The sequence below is a fragment of the Mauremys mutica genome, chromosome 3 (genome assembly GCF_020497125.1).
Source record: "Mauremys mutica isolate MM-2020 ecotype Southern chromosome 3, ASM2049712v1, whole genome shotgun sequence".
Classification (NCBI taxonomy): domain Eukaryota; kingdom Metazoa; phylum Chordata; order Testudines; family Geoemydidae; genus Mauremys; species Mauremys mutica.
The window spans coordinates 93,726,436-93,741,501 of NC_059074.1; the positions used below are offsets into that span (position 1 = coordinate 93,726,436).

The window sequence follows — 15,066 nt, forward strand, 5'->3', positions numbered from 1 at the left end:
AATTTGGGTGCAGGAGGGGGCTCTGACTTGGGACAGAGGTGCCAAGAGGGGGTGCAAGGTGCAGGCTCTAGCTAGGAGCTGCTTACCACGCCGCTCCCGGAACCAGCTGCTGCTGGCACATCTCTGCGCACACCTTGGGGCGAAAGGCGGCAGCGGGTCTCCATGCAAAGCACCGCCCCTGCAGCTCCCATTGGCCATTTTCCGGTCAATGGGAGCTGTGAGGATGGTGCTGGGGGTGGGGGCAGCACATAGAGCTGCTTCCCCCACAGGGGTGTGCAGGACATGCCAGGAGCACCAGCCCACTTCCAGGAGTGGCATGGGTCCATGGCCTGCAGGCAACCTTCCTGAGCACCCCGTTGTGCCGCTGGAATCATGGCAGGCTGGTATGAGGGCACAATTATGGCTGCATCACCTCGTGCAAGCAGTCTCTCCAGTGCTCATGTATTGCCCCTGCACTAGGTAGTTTCTTGATCAGGACAGGGGAGAGCAGGTTCCGCCCCCAGCCCTGCCAGCCCCGCCCCCTGCTGGTGCTCCTCGCCCCCGCGCCTTTGTCCCGCTAGGCCAGGCCCCGCCCACTCCTGTTCTAGGCTGCTGCTGCTGCTCCCCCCCCACGCCTCGTCTCTCACGTGCACAGCACTCACGTTCCCCCAGCCGGGCAGAGAGTCACTTGCCGATTGGTTGGGGCGACTTTTATTTACATAGAATTTCAGGCTGAGGCTCCGCCCTCCCGCTGAGGGGCGCAAAGATTCCCTGCGCTGTTCCGCGTTCCCTCCAATAGGAACGCTGGGCTGGCACTGTTGTTGCACGTGAGAGCGGTGCACGTGGGCCCGTTATGTAAAGAGCGTGTGGGGGCGTAGGGGAACGCCAGACACGCGCGCGCAGGCGCGTGAGGTCCGTGTTTTGCGGGAGGTAGGTGCGCATGCGTGCACGCGGCCCCTCCACAGCGCTCCAGCCTAGCTGCGTCCTACAACGACAATGAAGCAGCAGCAGCAGCCGGCGGCCGCCGCGAGCGCGGGGGTCCCGGCCTTCCTGAGCAAACTGTGGGCGCTGCTGGGGGAGGCGCCCAGCAACCAGCTCATCACCTGGAGCCAGGTAGGGCCCCCGCCCTCGGAGACTGGGAGCCCCCCCCCCACCGGGCAAGGGACGCGTCTCGCCCCCCGCCCACACACGGGAAGGGGAGGCCGGACTGAGCGGGGGAGACGGGCCCGGAGAGGAGCCGCTCGGGGCGGCCGCGCCGCCCTCCCCATCGCCTGAGACGAGAGCGGCCCGACGCCCTCCCCGGGGCCTTGTCCTCCCCCCGGCCTAGTGCGTCCTGCACGGAGGGGGGCAGAGCCGCCGCCCTCCCGCCCCCCCCAGGAGTAGCTGGCCTGGGAGCCCCCGCCCCGAGCACGGGGGGGCCCGCAGCGCCTGGCCCGCTCGCGGGGGAGGGACACACCCGGAACCTCCCACAAGCCAGGGCCCTTCCTTTCCTGCCGGCCACCCAGAAACCCCTCGTGCGTCTCCGCTCCCCGCTCCCGAGCTGCGATTTCTGGTTCTGGGCACCGACCTGGCCTTGTTCAGGGAGCAGATTTACACCGCGTGTGAGTTGGAGAGTCCCGCTCCGCAGCGGGTTCAGCCTCCTGACCGCACCCCGCAGGCTAAAGTTTTGGTGGTGGGGGGTGCGGGGCTGTAGACGAGCGGGCTGCTTACCCCCGATCAGCAGGTTCCCGCTTTCAGGGGTGGCCTCCAGAATGGGGGGGAGGGGCTCTGAGCTTTATGAGGCGATTGGGGGCCGTGTTCTGGGGTGGATAGGTGGTGGGGCACAACTGGAGTCTGAAGGTGATTTGGTTTCTTAAAACGTTTTTAGTGAGACTTTCAGCTGGAACTTAGAAAGTTTCCAGGTTTCTGTCTTTTCTCTCTGTGTCCCTACTCCACAGCAGTTTTAGTTTTATTATACGATGATGCTTATTCACATCTTTGCTACCAGTGGTGAGGGTAGGAGCACAGGAGGAGAGGTAGCCTAAGCAAACTTACTGAATATCTACTCTTATAAGGTGTTTTTCTCCTTAACTTGATAAGGATGTAGGAATTGTCCTATCTCTTCCGCATGTAAAACATAATAGTCAACTCTAGTAACTTGGAAAATGGTCTCTGGTGTGAGATCAATAAAAATATAGTTTTGGTCTTCCATAGATGTGCATATGAGTGTTGATGCTTGTTGGCAATGACAGGAGGGAACTAGAAGGATGTGTAATTAAAAAAAAAATCACATGAGGGTCGTGCTCCCCTTCAGTTAAAGCAGCGGTTCTCAAACTGTGGGTTGGGACCACATTTTAATGGGGTTACCAGGGCTGGAGTTGGACTTGCTGAAGCCGGATCCTGAGCCCCACTGGCCTGGGGTGGCCGGGCTCAGGCTTTGGCTTTGTTTCCACCACCTGGGGCGGCCAGGCTCAGGCTTTGGTCTCTTCTCCCCCCCCCCCCCGCCGGGTCATGTAGTAATTTTTGTTGTCAGAAGGGGGTCAGTGCAATTAAGGCCATGGCTACACTTGCAAATTTGCAGCGCTGCAGCAGGGTGTGAAAACACACCCTCTCCAGCGCTGCAAAGTGCCAGTGTGGTCAAAGCCCCAGCGCTGGGAGCGTGGCTCCCAGTGCTGTACGTTATTCCCCACAGGGAGGTGGAGTACGGACAGCGCTGGGAGAGCTCTCTCCCAGCGCTGGCGCTTTGACTACATTTAGCGCTTCAAAGCGCTGCTGCGGCAGCACTTTGAAGTGCAAGTGTAGCCATAGCCTTAGTTTGAGAACCCCTGAGTTAAAGGAGTGTTAAGGGACTAGTAAGCACTTTTATTCTCAAGTTCTTTTAAATTTGCCAGTTCTACCACTAAGGGCTTGGCTACACTTACAAATTTGCAGCGCTGCAGCAGGGTGTGAAAACACACCCTCTCCAGCGCTGCAAATTGCGGCGCTGCAAAGCGCCAGTGTGGTCAAAGCCCCAGCGCTGTCCGTTATTCCCCACAGGGAGGTGGAGTACGGACAGCGCTGGGAGAGCTTTCTCCCAGCGCTGGTGCTTTGACTACACTTAGCGCTTCAAAGCGCTGCCGCAGCAGCGCTACCGTGGCAGCGCTTTGAAGTGCTAAGTGTAGCCACAGCCTAAGACTCATTGGACCAGCCCTTCAACCATTACCATATGGATTTTTTTGGAGATGGTTTGTTTTCAGTAGGAACAATTTGGGACAGGTGAACTTACAGCATGAACGAACTAATGATGACCGAGAAAGCAAGAAATGCTGTTTAAAAATACTCGCTGCTGGTTAGCAACCGCTCAAGAAGGAGATCTTGGAGTCAACATGGATAGTTCTCTAAAGACATCTGCTCAATGTGCAGCAGCAGTCAAAAAAGCTTACAGTGCTAGGAACCACTAGGAGAGGAATAGATAGGACAGAAAATATCATAATGCCACTAAATAAATTTGTGGTACTCCCACACCTTGAATATTGTGAGTACTGGTCGCCTAACCTCAAAAAAAAAAAAAAGTATATTAGAATTGGAAAAGGTACAGAGAAAGGCAACAAAAATGAGTTGGGGTATGGAATAACTTCCCTGTGAGGAGAAATTAAAATGTCTGGGATGTTCAGCTTAGAAAAGAGATGACTAAGGTGGGATATGATAGAGGTCTATTAAATTATGAGTGGCATTGAGAAAATAATGGGGAAGTGTTAATTACCTCTTCACATAATACAAGAACCAGGGACCACCCAGTAAAATTAATAGGCAGCAAGATTAAAACTAATAAGTGCTGCTTCACACAACACACAGTCAACCTGTGGAACTCATTGCCAGGGGATGTTGTGAAGACCAAAGGTATAACTGGGTTCAGAAAAGAATTAGATAAGTTTATGGAGAATAGGTCTATCCATGTCTGTTGATCATTATGGCCCCACGCGGGGGACAACCCAACGCTCTGTGTGGCCCTAAATCTCTGACTGTCAGAAGCTGGGACTGAATGACAGGATGGCTCACCTGATAAATTGCCCTGTTCTGTTCATTCCCTCTAGCATCTGGCACTGGCCATGGTTGGAAGACAGGATACTACCGGGCTAGACCAATAATGGCTATACTGGGTCAGACCAATGCTTATTTTCTTAGGCTTGTCATAGTTGCATTAGAGCATTTATCCTCTGCTAGAGGAATGGGGTGGCAACTATATTGTACTTCACTAAATTTCTTTCTACTGTGGATCATAAAGTTAAGTAATATTTTGTATTTACATATCATTTTCAATCTATAGAGTTTAAAGCACTTTACAAAGATAGGTAAATATGCCAATTTTAAAGAGGGGGTAACAGTCACAGAGGTTAAGATGCCATTCTTACAAATGAGTTTGTTTTGTTGTCTCATTTAAGTCATTTGAAGCACTCTGGAAGATCAGAGCCTCATTGACTTGTCCATGGTCATATTTACTAGTTTATGATGCAACTAAGGGCAAGTTCTCTGTATTTAAAATTTAAATGTTTCTGTTCTGTAATCTTTCTGTTAACGGGTGTTAAGCCAACTGTTAAGCAACTGTTTTAACTTAGGTCACATCTGCGCTGCAAACTTAAGACTTAAGTTATATCCGCATACAGCCACCACAGTTAGTATGTGCTTGTGTGCATGTGTACTTTGCTCCTTGTGTTGACAGTGCACATAGTCACGAGAGCGCTTGTATCGATGCAGAGTGCATTGCACCACGGGAAGGTGTACCATTGTGCAACAGTCCATCATCTAGCATGCATCTTTTGGAAAGCTTTGGCAATGCATGATGGGGCCAAACTGAGTTGTGCAGGGGTGACTGGGAGCATGGGGCTAACTTCCAAGTTTTCAGCTGTCTCGATCACATTAATAAAAACAAAAGGTAATAATTGGAGATATACCAATCTCCTAGAACTGGAAGGGACCTTGAAAGGTCATCGAGTCCAGCCCCCTGCCTTCACTAGCAGGACCAAGTACTGATTTTGCCCCAGATCCCTAAGTGGCCCCCTCAAGGATTGAACTCACGACCCTTGGTTTAGCAGGCCAATGCTCAAACCACTAAGCTATCCCTCCCCCTACAATCTTTTTTATATAACACATAATGTTGTGTGTCCCACAGTTTTTGTACCTTTTTTTCAAAATCCCACAAACCTGTGTGTCCCTTCTTCCTGTTCATCTCTGACAGAATCATGGAGCCTGCACAGCTCTGCACTGTTGTCATGAGCATTGCAAGCATAGGGCACACAATCCTGGAGTCTTTGCAGAGACACAAGAAGAACCAAATTGGTGAGGAACATGATGATTCCCTTGAAGGATAGATTGCTGTGGGACATAGCGAAAACCAGTTCAAGGTTGGTGGCATTCGCTTAGCAGCTGCGAGTGGTGGAGCACTGTTTCTTGCCCTGAGAAACAAGCACTGACTGGTGGGATCATGTGGTAATGCAGGTTTGGGATGACTGTCGACTGCAGAACTTTTGGTTTCTCAGGGCCACATTCCTGAATATGTATGCCATGTTCGCCCCAGTGCTCCAACAGTGGGACATGAAAATGAGAGCTGCTTTGACAGTGGAGAAGCAAATGGCTATCATACTATAAACACTTGAAATGCCAGGTTGCCACCAGTCAGTCAAAAGTCAGTTTGGTGTCAGGAAATCCACCGAGGGGGGCTATTGTGATGCAAGTCTTCAGGGTAATTAATCACCTCCTGCTAAGCAGGACTAACTGGCAATGTGCAGGACATAGTAGATGGATTTGTAGCAGTGGGGTTCCTGAACTGCAGTGGAGTGATAGATGGGATGCATATCCCTATTTTGACACCAAACCACCTTGCCACAGAGTACTTCAACAGAAAGGGCTACTTTTCTATGTCAAGTATCAGAGGGGTAGCCATGTTAGTCTGGATCTCTAAAAGTAGCAAAGAATCCTGTGGCACTTTATAGACTAACAGACGTTTTGGAGCATGAGCTTTCGTGGGTGAATACCCACTTCGTCGAATGCAAGTCACTTGCATCCGACGAAGTGGGTATTCACCCACGAAAGCTCATGCTCCAAAACGTCTGTTAGTCTATAAAGTGCCACAGGATTCTTTGCTACTTTTCTATGGTTATGCAACCACTGATGAATCCCAGGGGACATCTTCACCGACATCAGTGTGGGCTGCTCAGGGAAGGTACCTGACGCGTACATCTTTAAGAACACAGGACTGTTACAAAAAGCTACAAGTATAGACTTCCTTTCCTGACCGGCAGATTACTTTTGGAATGTTTAAATGTCAATAGTGATCCTGGGAGACCCGGCTTAACCTTTACCCCAGGGGTAGGCAACCTATGGCATGCATGTCGAAGGCATCACACAAGCTGATTTTTTTTCAGTGGCACTCATGTTGCCCGGGTCCTGGCCACTGGTCTGGGAGGCTCTGTGTTTTATTTTAATTTTAAATTAAACTTCTTAAACATTTATAAACCTTATTTACTTTACATACAACAATAATTTAGTTATATATTATAGATGTATAGAAAGAGACCTTCTAAAAACGTTAAAATGAATTACTGGCATGTGAAACCTTATATTAGAGTGAATAAATGAAGACTCGGCACACCGCTCCTTGGCACACCACATTGCCGACCCCTGCTTTACCCCCTTGGCTCATGAAGTTGATAGCATCAGGGAATGATTCAACTATCAGCTCAGTGGATGTAGAATGACAATTGAATGTACTTTTGGTCACTTGAAAGGTTGCTGGTATTGCTTACTTACAAGATTGGACCTCAGTGAGAAAAATATCCAAATGGTTATTGCTGCTTTTTGTGTTCTGTGTAATGTATGTGACGCAAGGGGCAGAGGGGGGAGTTTCTGCCAAGGTGGAGCAGCTATCTGCTGAATATGAACATCCAGATACAAGGGCTATTAGAAGAGCTCAGTGTGGAGCTATATGGCTCAGGGATGCTTTGAAAAAACATTTTAAGAGTGAGCAAGAGTAGTGTGGGATGTTGTATGCTCTACCTGGCCCTGCTCTTTTGTGTCCTGAGAGGAGTCCTGTGGTGGTTACTGTAAAGGAATATAACAGTGCACCTGTTAAGGTTGTTTGTGAATGATCCTATGAGTTTTGTGACATTGTGTAGTAACAGGTAATTGGTTGCTTTTAGAACTGCTGAGCACTCCACAGCTTATGTTTTGAACTAATAAATTCTATTGTTTGGAAATAAGTCATCTTTTATTCTGTAACGATCAGTGCAAAAAACCTGTGCAATTTTAAAATAAATACAGTGTTAACTTAATAAATTAAGAACAAATTATGAAGGGGAAATAATTTTTGTCTGTTTCAGTTATGCATACATGAACCATGGCTTTCACAAGTCTGTGTAGGTTAAACGGAGTTTGTCTGTAACATTCCCCAGGGTGGAGTAGTAGGGGTACGGCAGCCACATGGAATGATGCAGGGTGGGGCGGGAAGCATAGGGAGGTTCTGGTATTGAGTTCTCAGTGGGCTGCGGAGGAAGGCAAACTCAGGACTGTTGAACCTTCAGATCTACCAGACTCAGCAGCATCTGTGCTGATTGCCTGAAAAGCCCCATTACATCCTGGCACATCTCCCTCTCGTTTTCCTGCTTGGACTCTTGGGCCTTTCTCCTCTCCACTCTTTCCTTCTCCAGGCTGTCTGCAGTGTTCATCCTTCAGACCCTGTGCTCAGGGTCCTATGTAGCAGTGGCTTGCAGGATCTCCTGGAACATGTTATCCCAAGTAGTCTTCTTTCTCCTCCTTGTCTGGCTCAGGTGTTCTGTGGGTGTGGAGGGGCAGACCCCGAAGGCCACAATGGCAGCAGCTAAAGATAAAACACACACAGGTACCATTGTTCACGCATTCACTACAGAAAGCAAGACTTCAGAATCTTAAGTTACTCCCCTTGCTGTCCACAAGCAATCCCAAGCAACAGTGAGAATGTAGTGTTTAAAATAGTAGGGGAGCATCAGTCACCGCCCCAGCTGTGGTGAGTATGGTCCACTGGGGGAAGGAAAATGAGGGAATTGCTCAGTTGCATGATTCTAGTAGTATAGGGCAATGGCACTTAATAATGTCACCATTTTCCACAGGCATTGGTGGTTTTAGCTGATATGACACTCCTTTGGGTCACAAAGGCTGAAGCTGCTCAGACCTGTATGCTGCTAGCCTGTGTACTGCAATGGCCTGCTGAAGTTATTGCTGAGTGGCATGGGAAAGTGTCCTACCACAAAGGGAAAAAAAAAAATAAGGCAGCCCTTCCTAGAAACTTTCAACAGAGGATTGCAGAATACCTCCATGAAAGCTTTGAGATCTCTCAGGTTACCAGGGGGTACGTCTTCACTACCCACCGGATCGGCGGGTAGCAATCGATTTCTCGGAGTAAATAGCAGTTCCTTATTTACTTTCTCCACCCCAGTCATGATTTTATAGACCTCTATCGTATCCACCCCTTCCCCCAGTCATCTCTTTTCCAAGCTGAAAATTCCCAGTCTGATTAGTCTCTTCTCCTATGGAAGCCATTCCATACCCCTAATATAGTTTTTGTTGCCCTTTTCTGAACGTTTTCCAATTCCAAATATCTTTTTTTATTTTTTTATTTTTTTTTTAAGATGAGGTGACCACATCTGCAGATGTGGGCATACCATGGATTTATATATAGGCAGTATATTTTATATCTATCCCTTTCTTAATGATTCCCAATATTGAGTGTGAAAGTAGAATGAATTATATTGTAAAAATAAGAATGGATTAAAGAAATGTTGTATGTACCTTTAAGCAGAAATAAGAAATGTTGAAATACAGGTGCCAGGAAAAGAAACATTAGGCATAAACAATGGTGCTAATGGCGAAACATTAACAGAAGATGGGTAATAGTTAGTAAGGAAATAAGATATGCATGCGTAGCCCAGGTAAACTTATCTGATTCTGCTTCCTTTGTTACCTTGTTAAGTTCTCACCCTTTTATCTGTATAAATAAGATAGTTTGTGTCTTGCATGGTGCTCACATTATCTGGGTGTTATTAGCAGAGCGCTGTGCTAATAAAACAGAGTGGTCTGACAAACTGTGAGTCCTGAGTCTAACTTTGACATGAGCTTTTTTGACTGCCGCTGCGCATTGAGTGGATGTTTTCGGAGAACTAGCCTCAATGACTCCATGATCTTTCTTGAGTAGTAACAGCTAATTTAGACCCCATCATTTTATATGTATAGTTGGGATTATGTCTTCCAATGTGCATTACTTTGCATTTATCAACATTTGAATTTTATCTGCCATTTTGTTGCCCAGTCACCCAGTGTTGTGAGATCCCTTTTGTAGCTCTTCACAATCTGCTTTGGACTTAACTATCTTGAGTAGTTTTATATCATCTGCAAATTTTGCTACCTATTTACCCCCCCCTCTTTTTTTTTCCAAAGCATTTATGAAAATGTTGAGTAGTACAGACCCCTGGGGGACACCACTATTTACCTCTCTCTGTTCTGAAAACTGAGCATTTATTCCTACCCTTTGTTTCCTCTCTTTTAACCAGGTACTGATCCATGAGAGGACCTTCTTTCTTATCCCATAACAGCTTACTTTGCTTAAGAGCCTTTGCTGAGGGACCTTGTCAAAGGCATTTGACAATCTAAGTACACTATACCCACTGCGTTTCCCCTTATCCACATGCTTGTTAACCCCCTCAAAGAATTCTAGTAGATTGGTGAGGCATTATTTCCCTTTACTAGTCCCCAACAAATTATGTTCATCCATGTGACAGACAATTCTGTTCTTTATTTTAGTTTCAACCAGTTTGCCCAGTACTGAAGTCAGGCTTAACGGCCTGTAATTGCTGGATCACCTCTGGAGCCCTTTTTAAAAATTGGCCTCACATTAGCTATCCTCCAGTCATCTGGTACAGAAGCCAGTTTGAATGATTGGTTACAAACCACCATTAGTAGTTCTGCAATTTCACATGAGTTCCTACAGAACTCTTTGGAACAGATGGTATTCACCCAAAACCTCCAGTAATGACACCTCAATCTAGGACAAGTCCTCAGATTTGTCATCTAAGAAGAATGGCTCAGGTTTGGGAATCTCCCTCACATCCTCAGCCATGAAGACTGATGCAAAGAATTCATTTAGTTTCCCCCAATGGCCTTACCATCCTTGAGTGTTCTTTAGCATCTCGATCGTCCAGTGGTCCCACTGGTTGTTTAGCAGGCTTCCTGCTTCTGAAGTACTTAAAAGAAATAATAGCAATTTTTTTTTCTCTGGTTAGCTGTTCTTCAAATTCTTTTTTGGCCTTCCTAATGATATTTTTACACTACATAAACTGCTCAGCATCCCCCCTGCCTGCCGGGGGGGAGGGCGGGGGATGAAAAGTAGATAGCAGCTCTAGCTTTCATAGCATGAATAAACTAATGGAAAGTCAAAAGATTGTGTCCTGCTACTTTGGGGGTATGCCATCCCTGAAATTGAAAATGTATCAACAGATTTACCTGAGGTTCCTTGCCCTGCATCGGGCTTGGTGGCTGGACTGTGGTGGAGTCAAAAACCGGTCCTGGCTTGCTGCACAACTGGGTCCCTCAGTCACCTGTCCCCCATATACCACCACCTCCCCCATGCTGTACACAGATGGGGCTTGTGACTTGGGCTTCTCGGAGGCATACTCAGTTCTGCTGGGGTTGGTACAGGAGGGCGGGGGGGGAGGGGTTGGCACTGATTATGGCATGCCACTCTTTGCAAAAGTGGCAAGTTTGCGGCTTGACACTGGATCATTTGTTGCCCTCCCTGGCTGTCTGCTCTGCCTTCTGCATGAAAAGCAAGGAGCAGTGGCACTGCTGCTTGTTCTTGTAGCCCTTCTGCATCCCCTGAGCAATCTGCTTGTACATGTTGACATTTCTAAGGCTGGATTGGAGCTGGGCCTGCACAGCCTTTTCTCTCCACAGGCCCAGGAGAGCCAGTATTTCCTGTCTTCTCCAGGCAGGAGTGCATCTGGAGCATGCAGCTGGCGTGTTCAGCTGGGCAGTTGCACTTAACCATGGAGAGCTGCTAGGTGTGCTTGCCAAGCTGGGCAATCAGGAAAAGGAATTTCAAAAATTTGCAGGGCTTTAGAAGGGGGGCTTCTGGTTTCTGTAACTCCTGGCCAGAGGAGACCAGAGAAGTCAGTTGTGGGACAGCTGCTGGAGGACAGATTGGTGGGAATGCAGACTCTGCGTTACTTATTTCAACCTTAAGTATATCAATCGTGTCTGTACACTGATCAGGGAGGTGGTGTTACTATATCCGCATAGTGGGGAATTTACGGTGGTGGGAGAGCAATTTGAGCATAGACACATGCACGGCTAGGTTGATGTAATCTGCCTTGCGTCGACCTAACCATGTAGTGTAGACCAAGCCTCAGAAACTTCCCAGTGCTTTCTGAAAGGGAAGCTGATCCAGCTACTCCTAGTTATGTGGCTTTTCTCTGAAGTGTTACGGTGTCCTCTCCCACTGAGATACAAGTCCTATTCATGATATAACACTGTAGGCACTTAAACTGTGTCAGAAACATCTTTAAACAATGTTGATTTTAGTATATAGTTTGCTGTGGTATTATATTGAATCACTGATAGTCTCCACTAGAACTTCCAGTAGGAGAAACGAGTTGGAGATCCCACCTGGTGTGAATTGATTTTTTTTTCTTTTTGTTAACTTGCTTTTTGTTTAATATTAATTTCTCTTGTCCGAGGATGGAAACTCTAAATGCTTTAACTGACCATTCAGTGTTGTCTAGTTTTAATGTAACTTAAGGACCTCTATTAGCAGAAATACTGTTGTGACACTTTACATTCATAATGAATGTTTTATCTAGGAGGTTTCCAAATGCGGTACAACACCTTCCTAAAACATTACATACAATACTTCCGTCTCTTAGACAAGCTACTGTGTATCCATTTAAGATAACACTGCATTAGTTATTTTTTACTGGAAGTTAAGAATAACTTGTTCATTTGTAACTGTTTAAAGCAGTGTAAGCAGAAACTACTCAGATTTGGAATTTGATCAAAAAGACATTGGGGTATAAGTAGTCGGACCTTTGATTTAATGTCCCTTTTTACAGCACTAATAGTTGTAAATTTCAACAGATACCTGTTCCCCTTATTGTAACAACGAAAGAACAACATTGTCGCACTTGTGTTAACATCTGGTTCTGACTATTTTCATTGATATAATGTAAGGCTATTGATCTGTAGAGAATAAAATCTGGCATACTGTGTTTCAGGCTTTGATTTTTACATCACTTTTATTTTGAGGTACAGTTGGTTCAATGGGATTTGGAAAACTTTTCCAGAAACCTACTAGCTGGATACTAAATAAAGAAGGCCTTTTCTACATAGGAGAAATTTACCTCTCTAAGCACTAATTGTTCCCATCATTTCAAGTGTGCTTTTCATCCTCATAAGAATCACTTTAAATGATTGTCAGGGGAGCAACTATTGGCAGAAGTAACCCCGGAATTTGTAGAGGCAGATCTGAATTGTGGTTCAATCAGCTGGTTCTCAGATTGAGTGCCACCATAGAGACAGTTCCTGTTAGTCAGTGAAATCTTTAACAGCTCTCTCGGGTAGTGAACCTCCTTAGTTACACCAGCTAACAGTCTTTTCTCTGTCCCTTTCAGCCAGGTCCCCTCCTTCCTCCCAATGTCTCTTCTTATGGTCTGTTCCTCAGGTCCACTGCCAGTGATGACAGTGTGGGACAGGTCACGGCTTCCATTAATTTTTCTGTTTTGCCTGTGACCTGTCCGTGACTTTTATTAAAAATATCTGTGACAAAATCTTAGCCTTACTCATGATACAGCAGTTTGCATAGTAAAGTTCGTAGTGTCATGTGGGGAAAAGGATATCCTCTCATAGGATATCACGTATCTATTGTGCCCCTTTATAAAAACAGATTTTTAAAAATGAAATACAAAATGTGCTCTTCATTTTAGAATGGCCAGAGTTTCCTGGTGTTGGATGAACAAAGGTTTGCAAAAGAGATTCTTCCCAAGTATTTCAAGCACAACAACATGGCGAGCTTTGTGAGACAGCTAAATATGTGTAAGTTTATTAGCATAGCTATCTTTCTTAAACTATTTAAGAATATCATACTTTTTTTTCACCCAACCCTTAAAAATGGGATGGGGGAATTGTGGCAGTAAAGTTCTGAATTCTGTAGTGTTTTGTTTTCTTCATGGTTAAACTGTTTTCCAGATGGCTTCCGTAAAGTAGTCCATGTTGACTCTGGCATTGTCAAATTGGAACGGGATGGTCCTGTGGAGTTCCAGCACCCATACTTTAAGCAGGGCCGTGATGACTTGTTGGAGCATATTAAAAGGAAGGTGAGTGAAAGGGCATACAAAACACATGAAGCATTGGCTGCTTTTAGCTAGTTTTGTGAACAGATGGGGCGGGCGTGTGTGTCAGTCACAACTGGCTACTGTTGACACAGAGGCCTGCAGTCACAAAGGAATTTTGGATTTTACTTTTAAAGAGAAAATGAAATGAATTGCACTTCTTCAAGTAATCCCCTTTCTTGTGTGTGGTTTTTTTAATTATATATAATGTATGTCTCATTCACTTTTTTTTTAATTTCCTTAATTATTATTCATTATAGTAAATCAGCAGCCCACCGAAGGGGTGAGAAAACGACAAAACAAATTTATTCTTAAATATTTATAATACTGCTGTTGTTTTTTTTGTTCCAACTACAAATCATACTATTTTGATCTTGCATTCACTAATATAAATATATAGCACAGTTTACTTTTAAAAAAAAAAAAATGCAGCGCCCCCCTCCGGGAAGAGGATAAGATGTTACGTATGTCACTTAATATGATACGGAAGGTGCTTGGATGCCACAGTGATGATGGCTATGTAAGAACCTCTAGAGTAGAATAGAACTGTGTTTATAAACTGTTGACCTTTTTTTTTTTTTAAATACAAAAGTCAAGTATGATCAAGGGGAGAATGCTGTAGATATATACTAGTTTTACTATTTTAATTTTCAACATGGCCAGTGATGTAGAAATTATTAAAATATATATGATATTCCAGGATAAATAAGATAATTATTCTCTTATATTCAGAGATTATTCAGTTTATTCAGCCTGTTTTATAAATACTAATTTCTTCTGAGTAGTAGTAAGAGAGAAATAACATCTAGCATTCAGAATTTCATATTGCATCAGTGGGTTATTTTACTCTTAAAGGTTTCCTCTTCAAGACCTGAAGAAAATAAAATCCGTCAGGAAGACCTGTCTAAAATCATAAGCAGTGCTCAGAAGGTGCAAATTAAACACGAGACCATCGAATCCAGGCTGTCTGCCTTAAAGAGGTAAATATTACTTTGTGAGAGAACTGTTAACTTGCAATAGTATTCACAAATAGCACTGAGGGTAATGAATTTGATCTGTTTGAAGCTGCAAATCTAGTAAGAAATACATTGGTGTTTAAAGTCCTATTCTTTGCATATGTCATTGGGGCTTGATTGTGAGACTGCCAGATAGGTTAAAACATTTGTATGCCTCTTCATGCTTTGGCCACCATTCCAGAGAACATGCTTCTATGCTGACAACACTTGTTCAAAAAATAATGCATTAATTAAATCTATGACTGAACTCTTTGGGGGAGAATTGTATGTTTCCTGTTTTACCCTCATTCTGCCATATATTTCATGTTATAGCAGTCTCAGATGGTGACCCAGCACATCTTGTTCATCTTAAGAACACTTTCACTGCAGATTTGACAAAATGCAAAGAAGGTACTGTAAGAGAAAAACAGAGTTCTCATTCTCTTGCTGGGTGCAGCAAAGTCAGATACTTTATTCTCAAGCAGTTGCCTAGAGGGAGAGAGTGCACTAGGACACAGGGTTTTCCCCCTCATAGGCAGGTCTCTCTACAGGTAAACAATTACAGCAAGCATGTCATAGGTTTATTCCCCACTTTGAACTTTAGCGTTCACAAGATGGGGACCTGCATGGACTCCTCTAAACTAAAATCCTAGTTTAGATCTGGTTCTTGCTGCCACCAGTCAAGTTTTAAGTGTCTGACACACTCCCTGTTCCCCCAAAACTTTCCC

At 45.2% G+C, this 15,066-nt stretch overlaps 1 protein-coding gene across 3 annotated transcripts in view; it reads left to right on the top strand.

Annotated features, from left to right (window-relative positions):
• The first annotated feature begins 900 nt into the window (after positions 1–900).
• Positions 901–15,066, top strand: part of HSF2 (heat shock transcription factor 2) — a 42,737-nt gene continuing 28,571 nt past the window's right edge. Inside the window, exons 1-4 of one of the 3 annotated variants that reach the window (XM_045011959.1) lie at positions 901–1,092; positions 12,939–13,047; positions 13,201–13,328; positions 14,199–14,323. In XM_045011959.1, the coding sequence (XP_044867894.1) occupies positions 976–1,092; positions 12,939–13,047; positions 13,201–13,328; positions 14,199–14,323 (479 nt within the window). In that variant the 5' untranslated portion in view covers positions 901–975. Of the gene's footprint in view, positions 1,093–5,131; positions 5,340–12,938; positions 13,048–13,200; positions 13,329–14,198; positions 14,324–15,066 lie in introns of those variants that run through there. The other 2 variants (XM_045011960.1, XM_045011961.1) reach the window with 2 other exon arrangements.